General features: G+C 42.7%; 1 protein-coding gene across 4 annotated transcripts in view; it reads left to right on the top strand.

Moving 5' to 3' along the window:
* Positions 1-25,016, top strand: part of RALGAPA2 (Ral GTPase activating protein catalytic subunit alpha 2) — a 456,753-nt gene that overhangs the window by 230,055 nt on the left and 201,682 nt on the right. For all 4 annotated transcript variants that reach the window (XM_040351179.1, XM_040351181.1, XM_040351182.1 and 1 more), the window contains 5 exons: positions 1,615-1,725; positions 7,229-7,297; positions 8,125-8,262; positions 10,008-10,191; positions 23,340-24,108. In XM_040351179.1, the coding sequence (XP_040207113.1) occupies positions 1,615-1,725; positions 7,229-7,297; positions 8,125-8,262; positions 10,008-10,191; positions 23,340-24,108 (1,271 nt within the window). The remainder of the gene's footprint in view (positions 1-1,614; positions 1,726-7,228; positions 7,298-8,124; positions 8,263-10,007; positions 10,192-23,339; positions 24,109-25,016) is intronic.

A 25,016-nucleotide genomic window follows, 5' to 3' on the forward strand; every position in this document is an offset into this window, starting at 1 on the left:
GCAGCTATATGCACATAACCGCAGGTAATCGCAGTCTTTTTTGTCAACTGCGGATAGCAGCGTTTTAGAATTCAAGGGACCCAAACAACAACAAAAAAAATAAAAATGGTTGCTATGGAAATGAATACCGCAGCTAAACGCGGCCGCAGTTAAACGCACGTAAACGCATGTAATCGCAATGTGCAAATGCAGCTAATCGCAGTGCCTGGAGCCTTGAATTTCACAAAACATCTGTAGTGCTTTTAACTGCGGCAAAACAGCCGTCCGTCTGAAAGGGGCCTTAATGTACGCAAAAGCTTGACTGTCAGTCTTATTGAACAAGGTAATGCAAAGAGCAGCAATAGCTTGTAATATGCAGTGACCCTTCGTAATAATATTATTCATTTGCAGTCAGTCTAAAGTAGGCAGACCAGTAGAACAGGATGGCTGAATTATTACTGGCTATAGTTTAAATTTTTATTTTATTTTTTGCATTTAATAACCTAGTAAAAAAGGCAATATTAATAAATGATCCTAATGAGACATAAACCCTTTAAAGCAAGATTAAACCCAAAAGAAAACATTTATTATATTGCAGCTTACTAATTCCTAGATGTGATGGCTGCTTTTGTTTCCTTTTTAAAGTGGAGCTCCAGGCTCCTTAAGAAAAATGTAAACGTATGCAGCTAGAAATACTGTAGCTGCTGACTTTTAATATAAGGACATATAGCTGTCCAGGGATCCGGCAATATCTGCACCCAAAGCCGATTCTTTAATTGGCTTAGGGTACAGGCACCGGCATCTGTGGTAAGGGAAACTTTTTTTCTTCTGCGCATAAGCAGGCTGCACTGTGCTTTCTGAATGGTCCTGCTGTCTTATGAAACCTGTGTGTCTCCCAGAAGGCAGCAGCGGGGGGGGGGGGGGGGGGACGGAAATGTTGAAGATCAGCGATTTTACCTGGAAGTGGGAGTGGGTACCTGTCGAACCCAGTCCCCGCCCCCAAAAAAGTGCCAAATGTTGCCCGTTTGGGTGGAGCTCCACTTTAAGGTTTCTTTCCTTTACTTTCATCTGGTGATTTGGCCAGTAGCATGTTGTTTTTTCAACAGAACAAGCTGTTTTGCAAATGTAGCAGTTGGAGTGTTAATGATCAGTTTTTGTTTATTCATGTAAAACCTTTATCCCAAAAGAAAAAAAAATGTTGCTGTAACTGCAGTATGATATGGAGTTTGGCTTAAATTTGTTAGTGAATCTAAATCTGCTAGTACATCTGACACGCCCCTTTCCCCAGACTGGCAATTCTGCTGTCCAAAGGGCCTCATGTCCTTCATTCAGTGTGGGAACACACCAATGCAGGGGGTGTGTTACTGGCCAGAAAACAGAGGGGGGGGGGGAGCCTTAAAAAAAAGAAAACTAACAGTCACTACATTTAAAGATTGGTAAGCTGCAATACATTACATTTTTGGTTTGGGGTTTAATGCCGTTTTAAATGTAAAAATGTTTGTTTACGTATAAAAGGTGTATACTTAAATGTAATTTAAAAAAAATATATTTGTTTAGTAGGGAAGCAACATATTCTCTAATGAAGGGCTCTTAAAATCACTGAATGTAACCAACTGATATTGTTTTGCCTTACAGTTCTCTAATAAAACAGTTGCGCAGGTGGCCTGTGATGTCCTTCAGCTGCTAGTTTCATATTGGCAAGAGCTCCAGAATCCTAAGTTACCTCTCGCCAGGAAGATCACTGAGGTAGGATATATCTGAGTAATCCTCTACCACGGTCATTTCAGATGAGTCTAGAAATGTCAAGGAACCTACAATATAACCCCTTCGCACCAACCGGATGCAAATTTGCGTTAGTGGCTTAAAGGAGTTAAACCTGGGAGATGGATCTGCAGGAATTACCCCGGTACCGTTTTTTAGAGCCAGCGGTTGGCTTTTTAGTGATAACCGATGCGGTTAAAAGCCGCTCTGCTGTTATTCTAAAGGAGTGGGAGGGGATGCCCCCCTCCCACCGTTTTTTGCCGCTCCCATCAGGAGACCCGAGCCACCAGCCGGCGCGTCCGCTGCCTAGGCTAAAACCCAAACAAAGCCAGATTCGGCTTTAATCGTGTCTCCGATGTAAAACCCTGGAAGCAATGTCACTTCTGGTTTACTCGTCTGCCAATGGCACGATTTAAAAAAAAATTACAGTATTTACAATCGCTGATTTTGGCGATCTGAATACTTTTAAGTGCAAAGGGGGGATTTTTGGGGTCTTTTAGATCCCCAATCCTTTTTTTTTAAAGAGTACCTGTTGCCACCTATTACTGTTTACATTCCTTGTGACAGCAATAAAAATTATAAGATTTTTTTTTTTTTAAAGGGACAATGTAAAAAAAAAAAAACATTTTTGAAAGCACCCCGTCCCTGCGTGCTCTTGCAGCAAAGAAAACGGATACGTAGGTCACGCCCGCTAAGTAAACTGTGTTTAAATCACACATTTGAGGTATCGCTGCAGTCGTCAGAGTAAGAGCAATAATTCTAGCAAAAGACCTCCTCTGTAACTCTAACCTGGTAACCGTTACCCTTTTTTTCAAGCGCCGCCTATGGAGATTTTCAGGTACCGTAGTTTGTCACCATTCCACTAGTGTGCGCTATTTCAAAGCATAACATGTTGGGTATCTATTTACTCAACATAACATCTTTCACATTATACAAAAAAAAATTGGCTAGTAATTTTACTGTTTAGTTTTTTTTTTTAATTCATGACAGTGTCTATTTCCCCCAAAATTTCCCCAGACTGCTGCGCAAATACCGTGTCACATAAAATATTCAAACATTCGCCGTTTTAGACTCTAGGGTCTCTGCTAAAAAATATATAAATGTTTTGGGGTTCCAAGTAATTTTCTAGCAAAGAAATATGAATTTTAACTTTTAAGCAACAAATATCAGAAATAGGCTTAGGCATGAAAGGGTTACGATATCTGCGAGTATGCTGATCATGTGTTTTGTACAGGTGACCAGCTCCTCATTAGATCCAGGGAATTACTGATGTGTGGAGAGAATAGAAGTTAAAATCACGCATTGCTTAGGAGCCTAATTATCAAACCTGGTAATCTGCATGTCCTCATGGGTATATATGCACAAACATCTCCCTCTTCCATCTATGATATATTTTTATCTTTTTTTTCTATTTCAAAAAGCAAGAAGGAAAATGCTTTACTTTGCAGACAATAGAAAGCAGATGGACAATACTCAGTTCTTCTCAATTATTATTATTATTATATGTGATTTTTATAGCGCCAGCAGTTTGTGCAGCGTTTTACAACATTTAGGGAGACAGTACAGTTACAATACAATAATACATAAGAGGGCCCTGCCCATAAGAGCTTGCAGTCTAATAGAGTGGGGCAAATGGTACAAAAGGTTATAACTGGGGGGGGGGGGGGTTGGGAAGAGCTGATGGAAGTGATAAAAGTTAGTTGGAGGCAGAATAGACTTCCCTGAACAAATGAGTTTTTAGGGATTAGCTAAAGGCAGCTAGAGTAGGAGACATCCAAATATATTGAGGTAAAGAGTTCCAGAGGAAGGTAGAGGCTCTGGAGAAGTCCTGCAGACGAGCATGGAAGGAGGATACAAGGGAGCTTGAGAGCAGGAGTTTTTAAGAGTAGTGGAGAGGACGGTTGGGTGATATTTGGAGACAAGATTGGTGATGTAGCACAGGACTGAGTTGTGAATGGCTTTGTATGTTGTGGTTAGTATTTTGAATTCAATTTGCTGGGCAATTGGAAGCCAGTAGAGGGATTGGCAGAGAAGGGTGACAGACACATGACTGGTTGGTAAGGTAGATGAAACTGGCAGCAGCATTTATCATAGACTGAAGAGGGGGCTATGGAGAAGTAGACCTATGAAAAGAGTTCTAATAGTCAAGGTGAGAGGTAACAAGGGAGTGCATGAGTAGCTTGGTGGTTTCATTCGTTAAAAAGGGACACATTTTTTAGATGTTACGAAGTCTGCAAGCTTTTGACAGCGATTAGATTTGGGGATAAAAGGAGAGGTCAGAGTCTGATTAGACTCCTAGCGTTTGGGAAGGGATTGATAGTTTCATTATTGATCTTAATGGAAAAGTCATGGAGGGGGCACGGGCAGGGGGAAGTATTTTCAGCTTGTTTTTAGAGAGATTTTGTTTAAAAGAGAAGTATAGGTATTTTTTTTCCCCATTCATACTTGCCCAGGTGGATGCAGCATTGGTCTGTTGCAGCATTTTCCCCCGTGGCCTCTACTCTGAAAACTGAGCGATCGAACTCCGCCGATCACTCTGTTTTCAGAGCTCCATAAACAGAGAGCTGTAGATTCTCTAAAAAAAAAAAAAAAGCATTGAAATTATTTTCCAATTGGTCAGGTGCTTCATGCAACTCTACAAGACAGATCATCCATTTCTCCATTCCTAGAGACGTCTGTGAAGACTGCACTAAAGTTAAACAATACAGCCTGGTCCAGGAAGAGCCCCAATCCCTGATGGGGCTATTAAGGAACCAAAGAACAGCGGGCCAGATTCACGTAGCCTGGGCGCAGCGTAATGTAACCGATTTAGGTTACACCGCCGCAAATTTTCTGTCTAGGTGCCCGATCCACAAAGCACTTACCTGGAAATTTGCGGCGGTGTATCCTAAATCCGTCCGGCGCAAGGCGGGCCAATTCAAATGGGGCGGGTACCATTTAAATTAGGCACACTCCCGCGCCGGACGTACTGCGCATGCTCCCGACGCAAATTTCCCGACGTGCTTTGTGCGAAATTTCGACGCGCCAACGTTTTGTGAATCGCGACTTGAAAAAAACTTGCGCCGGGAAAAAAAAAAAATTCAAAAAAAATTCAAAAGTGACGCGGGAAAGACGGGTATACTTTTACATGGTGTACTAATTTTACATGGCAAACTAACACTTGCGGCGACGTAACGACGGGAAAAAGTTTCGTGGATCGCCGTAACTGCTAATTTGCATACCCGACGCTGGTTTACGACGCAAACTCCCCCCAGCGGAGGCCGCGGTACTGCATCCTAAGATCCGACAGTGTAAAACTATTACACCTGTCGGATCTTAGGGATATCTATGCGTAACTGATTCTATGAATCAGTCGCATAGATAGAAACAGAGATACGACGGCGTATAAGCAGATACGCCGTCGTATCCCTTTTGTGAATCTGGCCCAGCGTTCTTGATGTTAGATGGGCAGCACTTTGCACTACATCAAAAACTGATTGGTTTACACTCTTAAGCTAAGGGGGGATTACAGGGGCTTGACATACAGATAGCTTCAGCTACTTATAGTAGTTATATATTAGAATAATTAAGTTACATTTTAAACAAATATATTGCTGATTTAAATGTTGGCTATTCATATCTGGTTGGAGTTGAGCTTTACAGCAGTGAGTAGTCAGATGGATGTGTCATTGAAAGTGATGGACAGCAAAACATCTGCCCATCTCTCATGATTTGGAAGAGGACTCCACACATTTCACCTTTTAAAGGGGTTGTAAACCCTTCTATAAAACCAGTGAAGTGACTAGCCTCAGGTAATACACATAGACAAAACAAATTCTCCTACATAAGTTGTACCAGTTTATCTCCCTTCTTCTCTTCATCCATTCAAAGTCCAGAATTTATAAAGCTTGTCTGAGCGTTTTTTCAGAAAAAATGGGGCAGAGAGCTGAAGTTACAATCTGGAGAGTTCTGACAGCTAATTGAAGGGAAGGGACACAACACAGAGAAACAGAGCTTGCTAAAACTGGGTGCCTCTTTGTTTACAGTCAGGCCCTTCATTTTTAGATTTGTACTTTCTCTAGCTATAGTGTGTTGCTCAGGCTTTTGGAAACGCTACAAGGTAGGTAAGGCCTTTCTTCAGCCAAGCCATGGCCCTTTCTTGAGATCTAAGTTTTGGGATGTTTTTTTGCCAGAGATAGCAGGATCCATCTCTTCTGGGTTGTTGCATGCATAATGTACTAACATTTACTGCAACTCGGGCACAGAGGATCACAGATAATTATCAGAGCCTGCTTTTTAATGTAAATTCTAAAAATTACTACTTAATCAAGTTCTGTGTGCGGTCTTCTTATATTGCATATCTCAATGGAGCTGCTTGATCATACCCCTAGGACTATCATGTTACATGCTGTAATTCTATTAAAATTACATAAATGCCAGTCATAGATTTAATGCCCTTTGTGTTGAATGGTGGAGCATGTTAGATTCAAGTTTTACCTATCACAGTATCCACTTACTGCTATTTTCATATGTACAGTCCATTTGGATAAATGTAACCAATCACTTGCATTTTCTTGTTAAAGCGGGAGTTCAACCAATTCCTTTTTTTTCCCCTTAGCTTCCTGCTCGTTTTGTCTAGGGGAATTGGCTATTTGTTTTAAAATATGATCCGTACTTACCCGTTTTCGAGATGCATCTTCTTCCGTCGCTTCCGGGTATGGGTCTTCGGGAGCGGGCGTTCCTTCTTGATTGACAGTCTTCCGAGAGGCTTCCGACGGTCGCACCCATCGCGGCACTCGTAGCCGAAAGAAGCCGAACGTCGGTGCGGCTCTATACTGCGCACCGACGTTCGGCTTCTTTCGGAAAATCGTGACGCGATGGATGCGACCGTCGGAAGCCTCTCGGAAGACTGTCAATCAAGAAGGAACGCCCATTCCCGCAGCCCATACCCGGAAGCGACGGAGAGGATGCATCTCGTAAACGGGTAAGTACTGCTCATATTTTAAAACAAATAGCCGATTCCCCTAGACAAAACGAGCAGGAATCCAAGGCTAAAAAGTGCCCTCTAAGGGTGAACCCCCGCTTTAATTATACTATACAGTGGCAGTAACCAATTACACATGTGCACAGGAGATGCAATTATTCTAAAGTATGACTGCAGTTTTATTTTAATCAATAAAATGGTATTGGATTACATGCTAGTTTGATAGGAATATTTTGACTCTGTGTTAAAAACTGTTGGTATTTAAAGGCACCTACTGTGCTACAAATCTCAAAGGGTATTGGCATGTCTCATTCTATAAGATATCCTAAAAATAAGGTGATAGTGGGTGGAGCCACACAGATTCTTTTTTTTTTTTTGCGCCCTCTGCCTTACTGTGCTACATATTGGTTACCTGGAGGGATTTTTGGATTCTCTTGGCCCAACTCAACAATCATGAATATTTCCCCTTTGGGGTTGTAGCATACAAGCATCTGTTTATTGAGTAACTGTTTTCTTTTCTTTTAGATTCTTGTGGCAACTATTTCCTTCCTTCTGCCAAGTGCAGAAAATTCCTCAGTGGAGACAGATAAAAAGGTATATTTTATAACCATGAAGAAATGTTGTCTTATGTATTCAGAAACCTCTGTAAAAAAACATCTGTATTTGGAGAGTAAGACCTAACAATTCCCCAGTACTCATCTTGCTAGTCAGGAGCTAAAATTAGAGTGCAGCTCCCTGCCATTTATTCTTTTCCTCTGTACTTTTTTAGTGATTTCACAGATCACTAAGCATGCGCCCCATGGTTGTCATGAAACCATAAAGCTCGAAGGTGGACAGGAGCAGAACTAAGAACTATGGCAGGGAGAGTATATTGAGGAGTCCCCAAGAGATATAAGAAGCCTGCAGTAGACTCCATTTTCCCAGACTTCACTTGTAACTAGGGTTGCCAACTCATCCCTTTAAAACAGAACACATATTAATTACACAGGTTCTGTGGCTGATTAAGGAGGTAATTAAACTCACTTGGTGCCTTATTTGCATTAAATTAGCCTCAGAACCTGTGTAATTCATATGTGTTCTGTTTTAAAGGGATGAGTTGGCAACCCTACTTGTAACCCTTTTAAGTGATCTTGTGGTACGATCATGTGAACGTACCACGGGGCTACTTTCCTAAATGACCCTCTTACCCAAAGACCTGGGACCCAAGAAAGATTTATGCCAAATGATTCACATCAGTAAAGGACTGCTCTTTACATTTTCAAGGAAATGGCAAAATAAATTTGTGAAATAATTTTGGTATAAACTGTTAGCTATATACGGTAGATAATATACAATCGAATACTAAAGTGACTGCCTGGCTTTGTAGCTAGTCTGTTTGTGATAACATTCAGCCATCTTTTCTCTCTTTTGTCCCCTTTCAGTTTATAGTGTCCCTTCTGTTGTGCCTGTTAGACTGGTGCATGGCCCTTCCCCTGCAGACATTGCTGGAGCCAATATCTACATTTCCACTTGAAGAGCCACATCAACCTAAACCATCCCTCCTTGATTACATTTACAGGGTAAGTGTTCTATGTTTGTGCATTGAATGTTAACTTTATTCTCTTGGATACACTCCCATCAGCACTTCAGTCATATTTCTATAAGCTGGCACATTGCTAACCAAGGGCCTTCAATCTAGTGGTTAGGTCACCATACACCTCATTGATTGTTAGGGTCAAGTAGAGGCTTGTGGTGTGGATTTGATGCGTGATTTCTTTATGACCAGAATGAGTTTAGTAAGGCAGCCTCACTGAATATTTTTAATTTGTAGTGATTTTTATTTTTATTTCCTTGTTCTGTTTTGTTAGTTGGTGCTCTGTAAAATAGGTGGAACAGGTTTGGTAGAACTATTTAGTTTTGGATAGCGTGGAGAGGGATTTTAATCAACTTCAAGTTTTTTCTAATGTTTCATTGGGGAAAGTCACCCTGTTTACCATTATCACAGAAAATCAAAGAAAATACCACGTTTTGGGTTGTCACCAGAACAGAAATACAGAGGGGAAGTCTTACAATGAGGACACAGGTTCTGGTGACAACCAGGAATTTCCCCACTTCGGAAGAATTTCCTCTTACTTCCTTCTTTGCCAATGAGACAGGAGGTGAAGGGAAGTCCCGAAATTAGACACAGATAACAAAAGAAAACCTAACAGGGGTATAACCCTCCCTTACTCTATTCAAAATGGGGGGGGGGGGGGGGGAAGTATTGAATTTAGTTCTGCTTTAAGTTCACCACACCCCTTATAATCTGTTTGTGACTGTGGTTGAGTGAGAGAGCATTTTTTTTCTTTGCAGTACTGGATTGTTGGCTCATCTCCACTTGTAAGGGCCCATTCACACCAGTACCTGGTAGTAACATGCTGTAAATATTAATGTTGATGCAACACATAAAACACAGTACTGTGCATTGTGGTGCTATGTGTTCATTTAGCACGCTACAATACACAATTGTGAACCACTACCATTAAAAAAGCGTGTGTCTGTTTTATGCACGTTGTGGTGCTTTGGCAACCTATTCAAAGTGAATAGTAGGCTCAATGCAATAGGAATGTCAGTGGCCTTTTTAGCGTGTTGTCAAATGTACCTGTGCTATATAAATAACATACCGGTAGGTAAGAGGCAAATGCCATTTGATTTATGCTTGTTTGGATCATTGCGAAAAAAAGTTTAGCAATCACTATGACATTGTTGGGTTGCCAATGTTTTCATCTAAAATTTTATCTTTTTAATGGATTCTGTGCTGAGAGAAATAAGAGGTTTCATTGTTGACCTCCTCTCTAAAATGCTAGTCACCTGACTGATTCTGCTTTGAACATTCACAAGCTTAGGACAAACACACAACAACTGGAGCAAGAGAGATGCCAAAACTACTGATCTGCACACCGATCGGTGACACCCTGAGTCAGGCAACTAATATCAGAAGAAGAGATCAGCAGCGGCACACTCATGTAATTTCCACTGTCATGCTACATACATGGGGCAAGCCATTCATTTTAACTGACTGTCCTACACGGGATAAATGCAGCAAAGAAGCTCATGTACCTTTTTGAGCTTTGTGAATCTTGTTACATTTGTCATGTGTTTTTTGCATGGTGAACATTTTCCTCCTTTGCCATGCTTGATGTGCTATAAACAGTGAATGGCAACTGCAAACATGACATGTTTTTTGTGCATTCCCAAAATGCTATAGTATGAATGCAGAGACTGAAATTACTATTATTATTGTTTGTGTTATATTATGCTTTCATATATGTTTTTTTTTCTTTAGGTTCTACATTGTTGTGTGTGTGGCTCCAACACATACACTCAGCAAAGCCAGTATATTTTAAGTCTAGCTGATCTCTCCTCCATAGACTATGACCCATTTCTACCTTTAGGGAATGTAAAAAATTCTGAGCCTCCACCTCCATATAGCGCCTCTGATTTCAGCAATCTCCTCACTGTGGCAGAAGGTAAGCATACATCTGCATTATTGATAATTTATTTCTCCATATTCCGTACAAAACAAAAGTTCTAAAACCAGAAATTAGACTGCTATTGCATGTGTGTGTGTTTCTCTTGCTCTCTTTCTGTCTGCATCACTCCTCCTCCATTATTTATTTTACCTCTTTTACCTCTCACTTTCTTTCTTTCTCATTATTTCACCATTTCCTCTTACAGTTGCTCTCTCACATTCCCTTAAAGTAGTTGTAAAGTCTAAACATTTTCTACCATAATGCATTCCTTGCATTAACCACTTCCAAACCCAGCGAATTCCGCCACTCCTCTCCTACATGTAAAAATCATAATTTGTTTGCTAGAAAATTACTCGGAACCCCCAAATATTATATTTATATATTATTTTTTTAGCAGAGACCCTAAGGAATAAAATGGCAGTCATTGCAACTTTTTATGTCACTCTGTACTTGAGCAGCAATTTTTCAAACGCAATTTATAAAAAACAAAAAAAACAACAAAAAAAAACACTTTCATGAATATAAAATAAGAGAACGTAAAGTTAGCCCAATTTCTTTCTCGTACATCACGGGACACAGAGCGGCATATTCATTACTATGTGGGTTATATGGAGTACCTTCAGGTGATGGACACTGGCAATCTCAAACAGGAAGTCCCCTCCCTATATAACCCCCTCCCATAGGAGGAGTACCTCAGTTTTTTCGCCAGTGTCTTAGGTGTTGGTCATGGATTAGCTTTGCCTCTGTATCCTTGGGATTAAGGCGGGCTAACCGGATCTGTCCAAAGTGCCTCAGCGCCAAAGTGGACAGTACCCGGGCCCCAAACCGTGGGGTTTTGCCTATAATGCCCTCTCTAGAGGGATGGACCCTGGGCCCAGGACTTAGAGCTTTTCCTAAGCCAAAAGTATCCTGTTTGCCAGGGTGCTATATAGGTCCAGGTCAGTCGGTTCCTTCCTAGGACCCCAGTACCTGATGGTCTACTACTTTACCCACGGAGATGGGAGAAGATTGGACTGTTGTTGCTTGGCAAACGTCCTGCGGCATGGAGCAGGTAAGTGGAGAGTCTGCGGGACTTGGTCCGACAGTGGACTCTCCAGGGGAGATCTGCGGGGGGTTTGCCTGAGTATGCTCTGCATTGGCACCATGGTCACTATGTCTGTTATGTCGGGATGATCTAACTTTTCCCCCCATGACTGGATCCCCCTGTCTAGGCATCTCTTTACTGGCTACCTGCTGCCCCGCTGGTTGGGAAGGTCTTTTTTGGAGATCTGTCTCAGGGCTATAAATGTGTCCTTTAAGAGGCCTGTGTTTAAGTCCTACCTGGCCGGGGTTTTTGAAATTGCCGCTCTGCAGCCGTAGGGGCGATCCTCTCCCTGCTTCCTGAAACTGGCAGCGCGTCTCCATGTGTTCCCCTCCCCTGACATACGGGCGCGCGCGCGGGCGCGTGCACGCTTAATAGAGCAGTTTCGCGCCGTTCGGGGGGGGGGGGGCGGGGAGCGTGCAGGCCGGCGTCGAAAGAGGCGGGCTTTCGCCTCTGTTATTTGAAGCAGGTCCTCGTTATGGCTCAGTCTGAAACTGAGCTGAGAGCGAGAGGACACAGAGCGGCACACTAGTGACCCCCGGTGGCAGGAAAGGGGTAGTACATGCTAGGCTTAGCCTATGCATATCTATTAAGCCAAAAATCCTCTTTGCAGCAGGTTGGAGGCTGGTAAAGTATTGGTGGGGCTGTATGTTTTAAAAAAAAAAAAAAAAAAAAGTGGTTCTTTTTTGTTGGAACATACGGAGCCCCACCAGGTTAGGGACATTAGTAATACTACTGTTCCCTTAACCACGTAATTTTTTCCTAGCTACAAACAGTCAGTTGTTGTATGCTGGGGTACCTCGGTCTTGTACCATGGCTCCCAAAGGCTCGGGATCTAGAGGGGCAAAAAATACCAAAAAACAAAAGGGTTCCCCCTCAGATTCTGAGGATATGAGTCAGGCTATGCCAGTACTCTCCCCACCTGTTGACCCAGGGATGGCCGCCTTGGTTGAGCCAATAGGGGGGTCTGGTGCGGAGGCTGGCCCAGATCCTCCCAACCCGGTGTTTATCACTGAGGAAATGCTAGCTATCTCCTTAGGAGGGCTGGAGAAAAGATTGGCAGCTATGATCGCTAATTCATTGCCAGACAAAAAGCAGACTAGGTCCCCTTCACCAAAGTGTGTATACTCAGATGCGGAGGTTCTCTCCCTAGGAGACTTAGAATCTCAGGAGGACCTGGTGGACCAGAACCTAGAAGGTTCAGAGCTTGAGGATTCTACTGTGGAGGAACCATTCTCTGCCTCCCAAGCAGAAAGTCTGTGGATCCAGTCCTTGACAGACATGGTCCGATCGGCATTTAAGTTGCCCTTACCGGAGCCTCGGGCTCCGATAGTTTCCTCCTTGGGCTCTTTAAAAGCCCCCTTGAATGACGCAGTTTTTCCGGTCCATCCTCTGTTGGAGGAATTGATTTACCAAGATTGGGTACGACCGGACAGAATCTTTTTGCCGCCTAAAAGATTTTCTGTTATCTACCCCATGGAAGAGAAATTTTCCAAAAAATGGGCGCCCCCAGCTGTGGACGCAGCCATCTCGTGCGTAAATAAAACATTAACTTGTCCGGTAGAAAACATACAAATGTTTAAGGATCCGGTTGATAAACGTTTAGAGACACTTTTAAAGGCTTCCTTTGCTACGGCAGGAGCAGTGGTACAGCCGGCAGTAGCTGCTATCGGAGTTTGTCAGGCTTTGAAGGTCCAGACTAAACAGATGCTGAAAGACATCCCTGCCCAACAGGCAGAGGAGCTATCTGATATTCCCAGAGCTTTATGCTTTGCGGTGGATGCTATAAAGGACTCCATCCAGCAGGCATCTCGTTTATCACTATTAGTAGTGCATATGAGAAGGCTCTTATGGTTAAAGAACTGGGCGGCCGAGCCCCCATGTAAGAAACTTCTGGCAGGGTTTCCCTTTCATGGGGGAAGACTCTTCGGAGAAGATCTAGATAAATACATTCAGACTATATCGAGTGGTAAAAGTACCCTCCTACCAGTCAAAAAGAAGTTCCGGGGTCCTGCCTTTAAGAGGCCGATTTCCCCTGTCCCGGGGCCCTCAAATTCCAGGCAGTATCGACGGCCTCCTGCGCGATCCAACTTTAACAATAAGTCACAGGGACAGGCCCCTGGGGGCAAGAGGCCATGGTATCGCAAGCCAACAAAGCCAGCCCCTAAGTCTGCCTTATGAAGGGGCGCCCCCACTCACTCGAGTGGGGGGAAGGCTTCGTCTCTTTTCAGAGGTTTGGGAAGCCAACATCCCCGACAGATGGGTCCGGTCATCTGTGGCCAGAGGCTACAAGTTAGAGTTTCTAAAGTTTCCGCCGCCTCATTTTCAGGAGTCAAGGGTACCGAACGATCCAGCAAAAAAGGCCTCGTTCCTAACGGCATTGGATCGTCTGCTCTGCCAGGGCGTGATTGTAGAGGTACCAGTCCAAGAGCAAGGACTAGGCTTCTACTCCAATCTATTTGTCGTACCAAAGCCCAACGGCGATGTCAGACCAATTTTAGACCTAAAAGGTTTAAACGTTTACCTAAAAGTTCAGTCATTCCGGATGGAATCGGTTCGGTCAGCAGCCGCCGCGCTCCAGAAGGACGACTTTCTGGCTTCCATAGACATAAAAGACGCTTACCTTCATATACCGATCTTTCAGCCACATCAAAGATTTTTACGCTTCTCGGTGGCTCAGCGTCACTTCCAGTTTGTGGCACTTCCTTTCGGGCTGGCTACGGCCCCCCGGGTGTTTACGAAGGTTCTAGCTCCAATTTTAGCCAATCTAAGAATCCAAGGGGTCACGGTCCTAGCATACTTGGACGATCTCTTGATCATAGATCACTCACCGGCTTGCCTGGAGCAAGCGGTTGCCCTTACGGGTCAATACCTCGAGAGTTTCGGCTGGGTCTTAAACCGAGAAAAATCAGCATTCCAACCAACAAAACAGTTGGAATATCTCGGCATGAGGTTAGATACAGCTCAGCAAAGAGTATTTTTACCCCTGGTAAAGGTCAAAGCTATCAAGGAGTTGATTCAGCTGGTTCTAAGCAAAAAAGAACCAACTATTCGCCTATGTATGCGTTTACTAGGCAAGCTGGTGGCTACGTTCGAGGCGGTACCTTACGCACAGAGCCATACTCGCGTCCTACAAGCAGCCATTCTGGCGGCTTGGAGCGGGAAAGCACAGGCCTTGGAGTTTCCTTTAGCTCTATCATCAAGAGCCCGGCAAAGTCTGTGCTGGTGGTTAAACCCTCAGAATCTGCTGAAAGGGAAATCCTTCAGCCCCATAGCCTGGAAGATAGTGACCACAGATGCCAGCCTAAAAGGCTGGGGAGCGGTCTTGGATGGTTATACTCGCCAAGGTACTTGGGCAGCGGCGGAGAAGCAGCTGCCCATCAATATCCTGGAGCTCAGAGCTGCTCGGCTAGCCCTCCTGGCATGGACATCCAAACTGAAGGGATTCCCGGTGAGAATACAATCAGACAATGCCACGGCTGTGGCATATATAAACCACCAAGGGGGAACCAAGAGTCAGGCCGCTCAGAAGGAAGTGAGCTTGATTTTTCTGTGGGCAGAGGCTCATGTGCCCTGCATATCGGCAATATTCATTCCCGGAGTGGACAACCTGCAGGCAGACTTCTTAAGTCGCCAAACTATGTCGCCAGGGGAATGGTCTCTACATCCCCAGGTTTTTCAGACAATCTGCCAAAGGTGGGGTGTGCCAGACGTGGATGTCATGGCATCGAGGTTCAACAAGAAGCTAGACAGGTTCATGTCCCGCACAAGGGACCCGATGGCCTGCGGAACCGATGCGTTAGTTTGCCCTTGGCATCAGTTCAAACTCCTTTATGCGTTTCCCCCTCTCCAGTTACTACCCCGCCTGCTGCGCAGGATAAGGATGGAGCACAAGCCAGTAATCCTGGTTGCTCCAGCGTGGCCCCGGAGGGCATGGTACTCACTAGTCTTGAGGATGGCAGTAGAAGACCCTTGGACTCTTCCTCTACGACCAGACCTACTCTCTCAAGGCCCGATCCTCCACCCTGCATTACGGCGTCTAAATTTGACGGCCTGGCGGCTGAATCCCTGATTCTCAGGGGTAGAGGTCTGTCTAAGCAGGTTATCTCCACCCTGATCAGGGCTAGAAAGCCGGTCTCCAGAATAATTTATTACAGGGTTTGGAGGGCCTATGTAGGCTGGTGTGAGTCCAAGAAATGGCTTTCTCGCAAGTATACCATTGATAGAGTGTTAAGTTTTCTCCAGCTGGGAGTGGATAAAGGCCTGGCATTAAGCACAATTAAGGGACAGATTTCAGCTCTGTCAGTGTGGTTTCAGAGGCCGTTGGCCACCCACTCGCTGGTTAAGACCTTCATTCAGGGGGTCTTACGTATTAATCCTCCGATCAAGTCCCCAATTTGTCCGTGGGACTTAAATCTTGTTCTATCAGCTTTGCAGAAGCAACCCTTTGAACCTTTGGCTGAGATTCCTTTGGTTTTACTAACAAGGAAATTGGTATTTCTGGTTGCCATAGTTTCAGCCAGGAGAGTGTCAGAATTGGCTGCCTTATCTTGTAAGGAACCATATCTTATTCTGCATAAGGATAGGGTGGTTCTCCGTCCTCATCCTTCTTTTCTGCCGAAGGTTATATCCGGTTTTCACCTAAACCAGGATTTGATTCTACCTTCCTTCTTTCCGAAACCTACGTCTAGAAAAGAAGGGTTGCTGCATACCCTAGATATTGTCAGGGCCATGAAGGCCTATCTTAAAGCTACAGAGAAGATTCGGAAAACAGAGGTGTTGTTCATTTTGCCGGACGGGCCCAAGAAGGGGCAGGCGGCTGCAAGATCCACCATCTCGAGGTGGATTAGACAGTTAATTACTCAGGCATACGGCTTGAAGAGGTTGCCTCCTCCTTTATCAATAAAGGCTCACTCTACCAGGGCTATGGGCGCCTCCTGGGCAGCACACCATCAGATCTCTATGGCTCAAATATGCAAGGCGGCAACCTGGTCTTCAGTCCACACGTTTACAAAGTTCTACCAGTTGGACGTAAGAAGGAATACTGATACAGCCTTTGGGCAGGCAGTGCTGCAGGCTGCGATTTAAGACCCTCGGAATCGGGGGCACCCTTGATTTAAATTTACATTTAAATTTATTCTTTTTTTGACTAAGTTGGATTTATTATTATTATTTTAGAGTGTACCTCTAATTAAATCCTGTTGTCTTGGGAAGATGTCTCCCTCCCCTCATTAAAGCATTGCTTTGGGACATCCCACATAGTAATGAATATGCCGCTCTGTGTCCCGTGATGTACGAGAAAGAAAAGGGGATTTTTAATACAGCTTACCTGTAAAATCCTTTTCTTGGAAGTACATCACGGGACACAGAGCTCCCACCCCTCTTATAGGGACCATTTTGGGAGGCATACTGCTTGCTACAAAACTGAGGTACTCCTCCTATGGGAGGGGGTTATATAGGGAGGGGACTTCCTGTTTGAGATTGCCAGTGTCCATCACCTGAAGGTACTCCATATAACCCACATAGTAATGAATATGCCGCTCTGTGTCCCGTGATGTACTTCCAAGAAAAGGATTTTACAGGTAAGCTGTATTAAAAATCCCCTTTTTTTTGTATAATGTGAGAGATGATGTTAGGCTGAGTAAATGGATACCTCACGTGTCACACTAGTGCAATGGCACCAAACTTTGGTACTTTAAAACCTCCATAGGCGACGCTTTACATTTTTTTTTCCTTACAGGTTACCTGTTTAGAGTTACAGAGGAGGTCTTGGGCTAGAATTATTACTCTCACTCTAACGTTCGCGGTGATACCTCACATGTGTGGTTTTAACTTTGTTTACATATGCGGTCACAACCTATGTATGCATTTGATTAAAGCGGGGACAGGGGCGCTTTCATTTTTTTTATTGTTTTTTGTTTTTTACATTTTTTTATTTTTACATTTTCTCTTAAAAAAACTTTTTTTTTTAATTACTTTTAATCCTATTACAAGGAATGTAAACATCCCTTGCAATAGGAATAGTGTGTGACAGGTCCTCTTTATGGAGAGATGTGGAGGTCTATAAGTCTGCCTGAGATCAAAAAATAAGTAAATAATCTCCTGGCATTGTTTACTTCCGCCAGACGTGACGTCATAATGTCATGCCCGGGCCTCCGAGAGTCATAGACACTTCCGGGGACTATCTGGCCCTCAGTTTTCTCTATGGCTAACTTCCAGCGCTGGCAGATTCCTTCTCCGGCCCACCGATCAAAGCACCAGAGGGAGGGGCCCAGCTTAAATGTCATTAATCGGATATACATCCATTTTAAATAACATGCCTAGAGGATCCCTGAACCTGCCTGTGAAGTGGCACATCTCTACAAAGTATACAACCTCCTGCAGCAAAATAGACATTTACAAATGCAAAAACATATGCTGTTTGAATTGCTAGTTAATGACAGCTCCAGGCTGCTTCTGTTTTCTGCCAAAGCAGCTGGAGTTTCCCTTCATCTGTACTGAATCCTTAGCCTAGATGAGAATCTGACATATAGAAACTCATTATTATTATTATCATACAGGAATTATACACTCACCGGCCAGTTTATCAGGTACACCTTTACTGCCTTAATTCTTTGTGGTATAGATTCAGCAAGGTGTTGGACATTCCTCAAATATTTTGGTCCATATTGACATGATGGCATCACGCAGTTGCTGCAAATTTGTCTGCTGCACATCCATGATGCAAATCTCATTCTACCACATCCCAAAGGTGCTCTATTGCAGTGGTCATTAACCCTGTCCTCAGGGCCCACTAACAGGCCAGGTTTGCAAGATAACTGAAATACATCACATGTGATATAATTTGCTGCTCAGTGATTGCAGTAGTCTAGTCTGCATCTCCCCAAGGTAATACATAAAACCTGGCTTGTTAGTGGGCCCTGAGGTTAGGGTTGATGACCCCTGCTCTATTGGATTGAAATTTGGTGACTGTGGAGGCCATTGAAGTACAGTAAATGCATTGTCATGTTCAAGAAACCAGTTTGAGATCAGTTGAGCTTTGTGACATGGTGCATTATCCTGCTGGAAGTAGCCATCAGAAGATGGGTCCATCGTAGTGGAGTCAGCAACAATACTCAGGTAGGCCGTGGTGTTTAACCACTTGCTTACTGGGCACATATTCCCCCTTCATGCCCAGGCAAAATTTCAGCTAAATTTCAGCTGTATATATATATATATATATATATATATATATATATATATATATATATATATATATATATATATATATATATATATATATATATATATATATATATATATAATTTTCTTAGTTTAGGCCAATATGTATTCTTCTACATGTTTTGGGGGGGAAAAAATCAAAAATCGCAATAAGCGTATAGTGATTGGTTTGCGCAAAAGTTATAGCGGCTACAAAATAGGGGATAGAATTCAGAATTTTTTTTTTATTACTATTTTTTTTACTAGTAATGGGGGTTATCTGGGACTGTGATATTATGGCGGACACATTGGACACTTTTGACACATTTTTGGGGACCATTCACCTTTATACAGCGAACAGTGCTAATAAATATGCACTGATTACTGTATAAATTTGACTGTCAGGGAAGGGGTTAACACTAGGGGGCGAGCAAGGGGTTAAATGTGTACCCTGGGAGTGATTCTAACTGTGGGTGGAGGGGACTGACTGGGGGAGGTGACCGATCTGTGTCCCTATGTACAAGGGACACAGCATCGGTCTCCTCTCCCTGACAGGACATGGATCTCTGTGTTTACACACACAGGTCCATGTCCCTGGTCTTGTCCCTAATGATCGCGGGTACCTGGCGGACATCGCGGCCGCCAGGCACACGCATCGGCATCTCAGTGATGCAACGGGCACGCGCGCCCCCCAGTGGCCGGAGGACCCGATGCCGTAAAAAGATGGCCTCCCGGATCTATAGAGCCACCTTGTGGCCATCTTTTTTTTTACTATGGCCTGGGTCTCAAGAAGTTAAACGAGGGGCCCAAAGTGTGCCAAGAAATATCCCCCACACCATTACACCACCACCAGCCTGAACTGGAGGCAGGATGGATCCATTATTTTATGTTGTTTTACGCCAAATTCTGACCCTACCATCTGAATTTCACAGCTGAAATCGAGACTCATCAGACCAGGCAACATTTTTCCAATCTTCGATTGTCCAATTTTGGTGGGCATGTGTGAATTGTAGCCTTAGTTTCCTGTTCTTAGCTGACAGGACTGGCACCCAGTATGGTTTTCTGCTGCTGTAGCCCATCTTCTTCAAGGTTCGATGTGTTGTGCATTCAGAGAGGGTATTCTGCATACCTTGGTTGTAACGAGGGGTTATTTGAGTTACTGTTGCCTTTCTATCATCTCGAACCAGTTATCTTACTCTCCTCTGCCCTCTGACATCGATAAGGCATTTTCCCCCACACAACTGCCGCTCACTGAATATTTTCTTTTTTTCGAACAATTCTCTGTAAACTCTAGAGATTGTTGTGCGTAGAAATTCCAGTAGATCAGCAGTTTTTTAAATACTACTGTCTGGCACCAACAACCATGCCACAGTCAAAATCCCCTTTCTTCCCCATTCTGATGCTTGGTTTGAACTTCAGCAAGTCGTCTTCACCATGCCTAGATGTCTAAATGCATTGAGTTGCGGCCATGTGATTGGCTGATTAGCAGTACCTAATAAAGTGACCGGTGAGTGTATAGCACCAACAGTTTGCTCAGCGCTTTACAACATGAGGGCATACAGTACAGTTCCAATACAATGCAATACAGGAGAAATTGCTGGAGCTTACAATCTAGGAGGGAGGGTCAGTGGATATAGAAAGTAATAACCGTGGGGGATGAGCTGATGGAGAAAATAATAGTTTGGTTGTAAGGTGGGGGCAGGATAGGCTTCTCTGAAGAGGAGGGTTTTCAGGAATTGCCTAAAAGTGGACGAGTAGGGTATAGTCGAACAGGGAAAAAAAGTTTAAAAATGGAATAAACGAATTAATGAATTTTTTTATTTTAACATACTCTCACCAGTCACTATTCTTGATCACTAACAAGCCAGTCATATGATGACGCTGTAGTGCACTGGGGACAGTACGTAAAAAAATTGAAAAAGCAACACATTTTATTTAATTTCTTAATCTTTCAAAAAATTGTATCTTCAAAAAAACTAAGCACCTCTGACTGTCTACTTTCCAAAAACGGGTTATTTGGGGGGAATTTGTACCATCCGGGCATTTAAGGACCTCAAGAAATGAGTACATCAGAATTGATTTATTTTCATATAAACTATATATTCCATAATTTGTAGACACTATAACTTTCTCACAAACCAATTAATATACACTTATTGGGATTTTTTTTATACCAAAGACATTTAGCAGAAAACATTTTGGGCTAAATTTATGAAGAAATTTAAGAATGAAGAATATAGAATTGATTTATTTTCATATAAACTATATATTCCATAATTTGTAGACGCTATAACTTTCTCACAAACCAATTAATATACACTTATTGGTATTTTTTTTATAACAGACATTTAGCAGAAAACATTTTGGGCTAAATGTATGAAGAAATTTAAGAATGAAGAATATAAAATATTGTTTTGGGGTTTTAAAATAAATAAAATTAATTTGTTCTTTTTTGGTTTATAGTGCAACAAATTTAAAAAAATCCAGTGGTGATCATATACCATCAAAATATTTCTGTGGAAAAAATGATATAAATTTAATTTGCTTACAGTGTTGCATGACTGTGCAATTGCCAGTTAAAGTAGCGCAGTGCTTAATAGCAGAAAATAGCCTGGTCATGAAGGGGGTAAAACTTTTCAGGAGGTCAAGTGGTTCAAATAATATCCCCCCCCCCCCCCCCCCCCCAAAAAAGAGACACACAATGAAAATCCATTGTCAATCATGTTGTTCAGCAGTGCAGAGAACCACGTCAATCACAATGCTGCAAACTGTAAGCAAAGGGTCTGGGTATACCCAGTAATGCCATTGACTATATGTAGACATGTGACCATATTTGGTCAGTGATGTCTGCGCTATCCCTGCCCTTTTTGTTTACATAGCTGATTATTGCCAACAGCAAAGGAATGGGGCTGGTGATGTTACTGGTTGCTAAGGACATGGTGGGAACAGCACTTGCTGCTTCCTTAGCAACCATTGGCAGCGGAAACTTTCATATACAGTATATAGCAGCTTTAGGAAAAAACACTACTCAATAGGACTTTCGGCTCTCGCCATACAAGCTTAAAGTCCACCGTTCAGACAAACACCCCAACAAGCAGATTTCAGTCTGAAACGTGTTTAGACCATGCCAACTGCTCATCCCTAATTGTAACATGTATGGTGACTCTTAGTCTCATTGTTCCCCTCTCTGTCTTCTATTTCTCTCCCCATCTCCTTCTCTTTCTCATGCCCCTGTATATCTCTCTTTTACTCTCCTCTTTTTAAATTTTTCTGTTCTGTTTGCACAAATTATTTCTAATTTTTCCCTGAATAAGGACTAATTTAGTACAAAAAGTACAAATTCATGGAAATAGTATGAAGGTTGTTCTAGGCAATTACATCAAACATTTAGAACGCTGATGGCTTTGTAAAAGTAATTAAATATAATGAAAATGGTACAGTATTGTGAAGAGTAATGTTATTTCAAGTGATGTAGTTTTCTGAGCTAAAAGCAGCAGTTTTCTTTATAACTAATCTTATAAACATATGCGATTCTTATTAAATGGTGTCTTATTCAGTAAGGTAATTATGTTAGTTGGTAAACTCTGTATATGTCAGTGACAGTTTATTTAGTAATTTGGTTTTAATTTTTAATTTTAATAAGCTGATACAGACTGTATCTACTGTCAGCTAATAGATTTAAACTAATAAATGTATGCAAACATTTAATTAGGTATAAAAAACACATAACCACTACATGAGAAAGTGGTTAGTTCTTATGCCCTGTACACACGAGCAGAATTTCAGTTGGAGAAAAGTTGGATGTTTTTTCCGACGGAATTCCGTTCAAGCTTGGCTTGCATACACACCGCCACACAAAAGTTATCTGGACTTTCGAGCGTTGGGAAAGCGGTGATGTACAACACTACGATGAACACTACGATGAAGCGAGAAAAAGAAGTTCAATGCTTCCGAGAATGCGTTGAATTGTTTCCGAGCATGCATGTTTTTTTCCAGTCGGAATTTAATACGAACATATTTTCTGAAAAATTGAGAGAGAACCTGCTCTCAAACTTCTGCTGGCGGAATTTCTCGCCAGAAAAAGTCTGATGGAGCATACACCTGGTCTGAATTTCCGATGAAAAGCTCACATCAGGCTTTTGCTGGCGGAAATTTCGCTCGTGTGCATTATGCTGCATACACACGATCGGTCCATCCGATGAGAACGGACTCTTTTCATTGGTTAACGGATGAAGCTGACTGATGGTCCGTCACGCCTACACACCATCGGTTAAAAAGAACTATTGTGTCAGAACGCGGTGACGTAAAACACAACGACATGCTGAAAAGAACCGAAGTTCAATGCTTCCAAGCATGCATCGACTTGATTCTGAGAATGCGTGGATTTTTAACCGATGGTCGTGCCTACTAATGATCGGTTTTGTCCTTTCGGTTAGGAATCCATCGGTTAAATTTAAAGCAAGTTGGCTTTTTTTTAACCGATGGTTAAATAATCTATGGGGCCCACACACGATCGGTTTTGACCGATGAAAACGGTCTATCAGACCGTTGTCCTCTGTTTAACCTATCGTGTGTACGAGGCCTTACACATTGTTATATCAGACTTTTTCTTATATGAAAAACAGAAAATGCCTAGGTTGGATATGTCCAGGAATAGCTATACTGTATTTTACAGGTAATTTAAAAGGGTTTTCCAGATCACCAGAAAAAAACGGTAAAACCTACAGTAATGCCTGAATTAAATACTAAAGTCACAAGCAAACATATTTGTTCCCCATATGCCTTCTAATGCTTACATTTAATTATACCTGGAATGTACCTTTAAACACTAAATTATGCTTTATTTTTTATGTTTCTATTTCAGAAAAGAAGAGGAGAAACATGGAGCTCATCCCTTTGACAGCCCGTATGCTGATGACGCAGCTTGTGAACCACTTGGGACACTTCCCACTCAGTGGTGGCCCTGCCATTTTACACAGCTTGATTAACGAGAATCAGGATAACCCCTATGTGGAGGCATTGGAGTTGTCAAATGATGTGTTCCGAAGTCCCAACTTGCAGCTTTTTGTATTCAACGATAGTGCTCTTATTTCATATCTGCAAATTCCTGCAGAAAATTCTGTTGGAAGGGACACAACAGGAGTACCTGGCGATGTGCGGATAATTGTCAGAGATATCTCAGGGAAATACTCTTGGGATGGTGGAATCATGTATGGACCACTGGAATGTCCTGGTGTTTTTTCAAAAGAAAGAAAACTGCAGACAACACATCAGGTCTGTGAATATCGCAGCTTGTTTCAGTCAGATCTAGTGGAAGGGGAAGGAGTGGATGCCCTTGATTCACTTTTGGAAAGACTCGGCACTGTAAGTCCAGAGTGCCTACAGCATACGGAGCTGAAGCTGAATGAACCTGCTTTACCTCCCGTTGGAATGAGCCGTGAGCAGGAGATGGAGATCATTGAGGCAATCACAAGACAGAGTTCCAGTGAGGCTGAGCACATTCAGAGGTGTAACTGTGACCCTGGTGTCAGAGTCTCATGCCAGGAGGAACCCAGTACAGCTGAGCCACAGGCTCCATTTTATTTCTGTAGGCTTCTTCTGAATGATCTAGGCATGCATTCATGGGAGAGAAGGTACGTGGAAGATCCCCTTAGGGTTTTTGTATACTGTGTGATGAAATGTGTACACTTACTGTGTTTAAAATCTCTAACTAGTGACTTTGAAGGCACTTTAAAGCTACCTATAGACGAGCAATAAAAAACATGTTTTAGTGCACTCAAAATACTTATAATATAAAAATGACAAAAAGTGACAATATAAAAATAAATAAGAGTTTGTGGAAAGTAAGAAAAGTCCACCCTAACACTAAAATTCCTGCAACAGCAGATATCCACGATCTAACACTAACCTATCTAGCCCTGTAAAGAAGAAATCGGTATACATACCTTTTTTGAAACCGATCCAGTCCCCATCGACAGAAGCTCTGCAGAGGATACACCCGACAACGGCTGTGAAATGAATGGGGGAGTGAAGTCATCCTTGCGTTGCCGGCTGTGTCCTCTGCACCCGCCTCCACAGCCAAGCTGCAGCTGACAGCTCAGCGTGGGATCAAGTCTGATCGGCTTCAGAAAAGCCCCAAGTGGAACAGAGCTGTGCAGGGCACTTGGGTCACACTTGCTTGTCTGTCTGGCCTCCCAATGTGTACCTAAACCTAAAAAAATAATTATTTTATTGCAGCTTACAACTTTTTAGATGTGGTGGCTGCATTCAGGTTTTTTTTTTGGTCAACATTCTTTAACAGACCAAGCTATCCAGGAAAAATCTCAGTTACAGGGTTGAGACAAACACTGACATGAGTGCTTCCAATGGTAACCTTTTTTCCCCCATATAGTTAAAACTGTATCCCAAATGTAAAAAAATTAATAACATTTAATTCTAGAACTGCTTAAAGTGGTTGTAAACCCTTACATATACCCAGAGAAGTGACTGGCCCCAGGTGATACACAGAGATGAAGCAAATACTCCTACATAAGTTGTTCCT

The sequence above is a fragment of the Rana temporaria genome, chromosome 4 (assembly GCF_905171775.1).
Source record: "Rana temporaria chromosome 4, aRanTem1.1, whole genome shotgun sequence".
In the NCBI taxonomy this organism is placed as follows: Eukaryota; Metazoa; Chordata; class Amphibia; order Anura; family Ranidae; genus Rana; species Rana temporaria.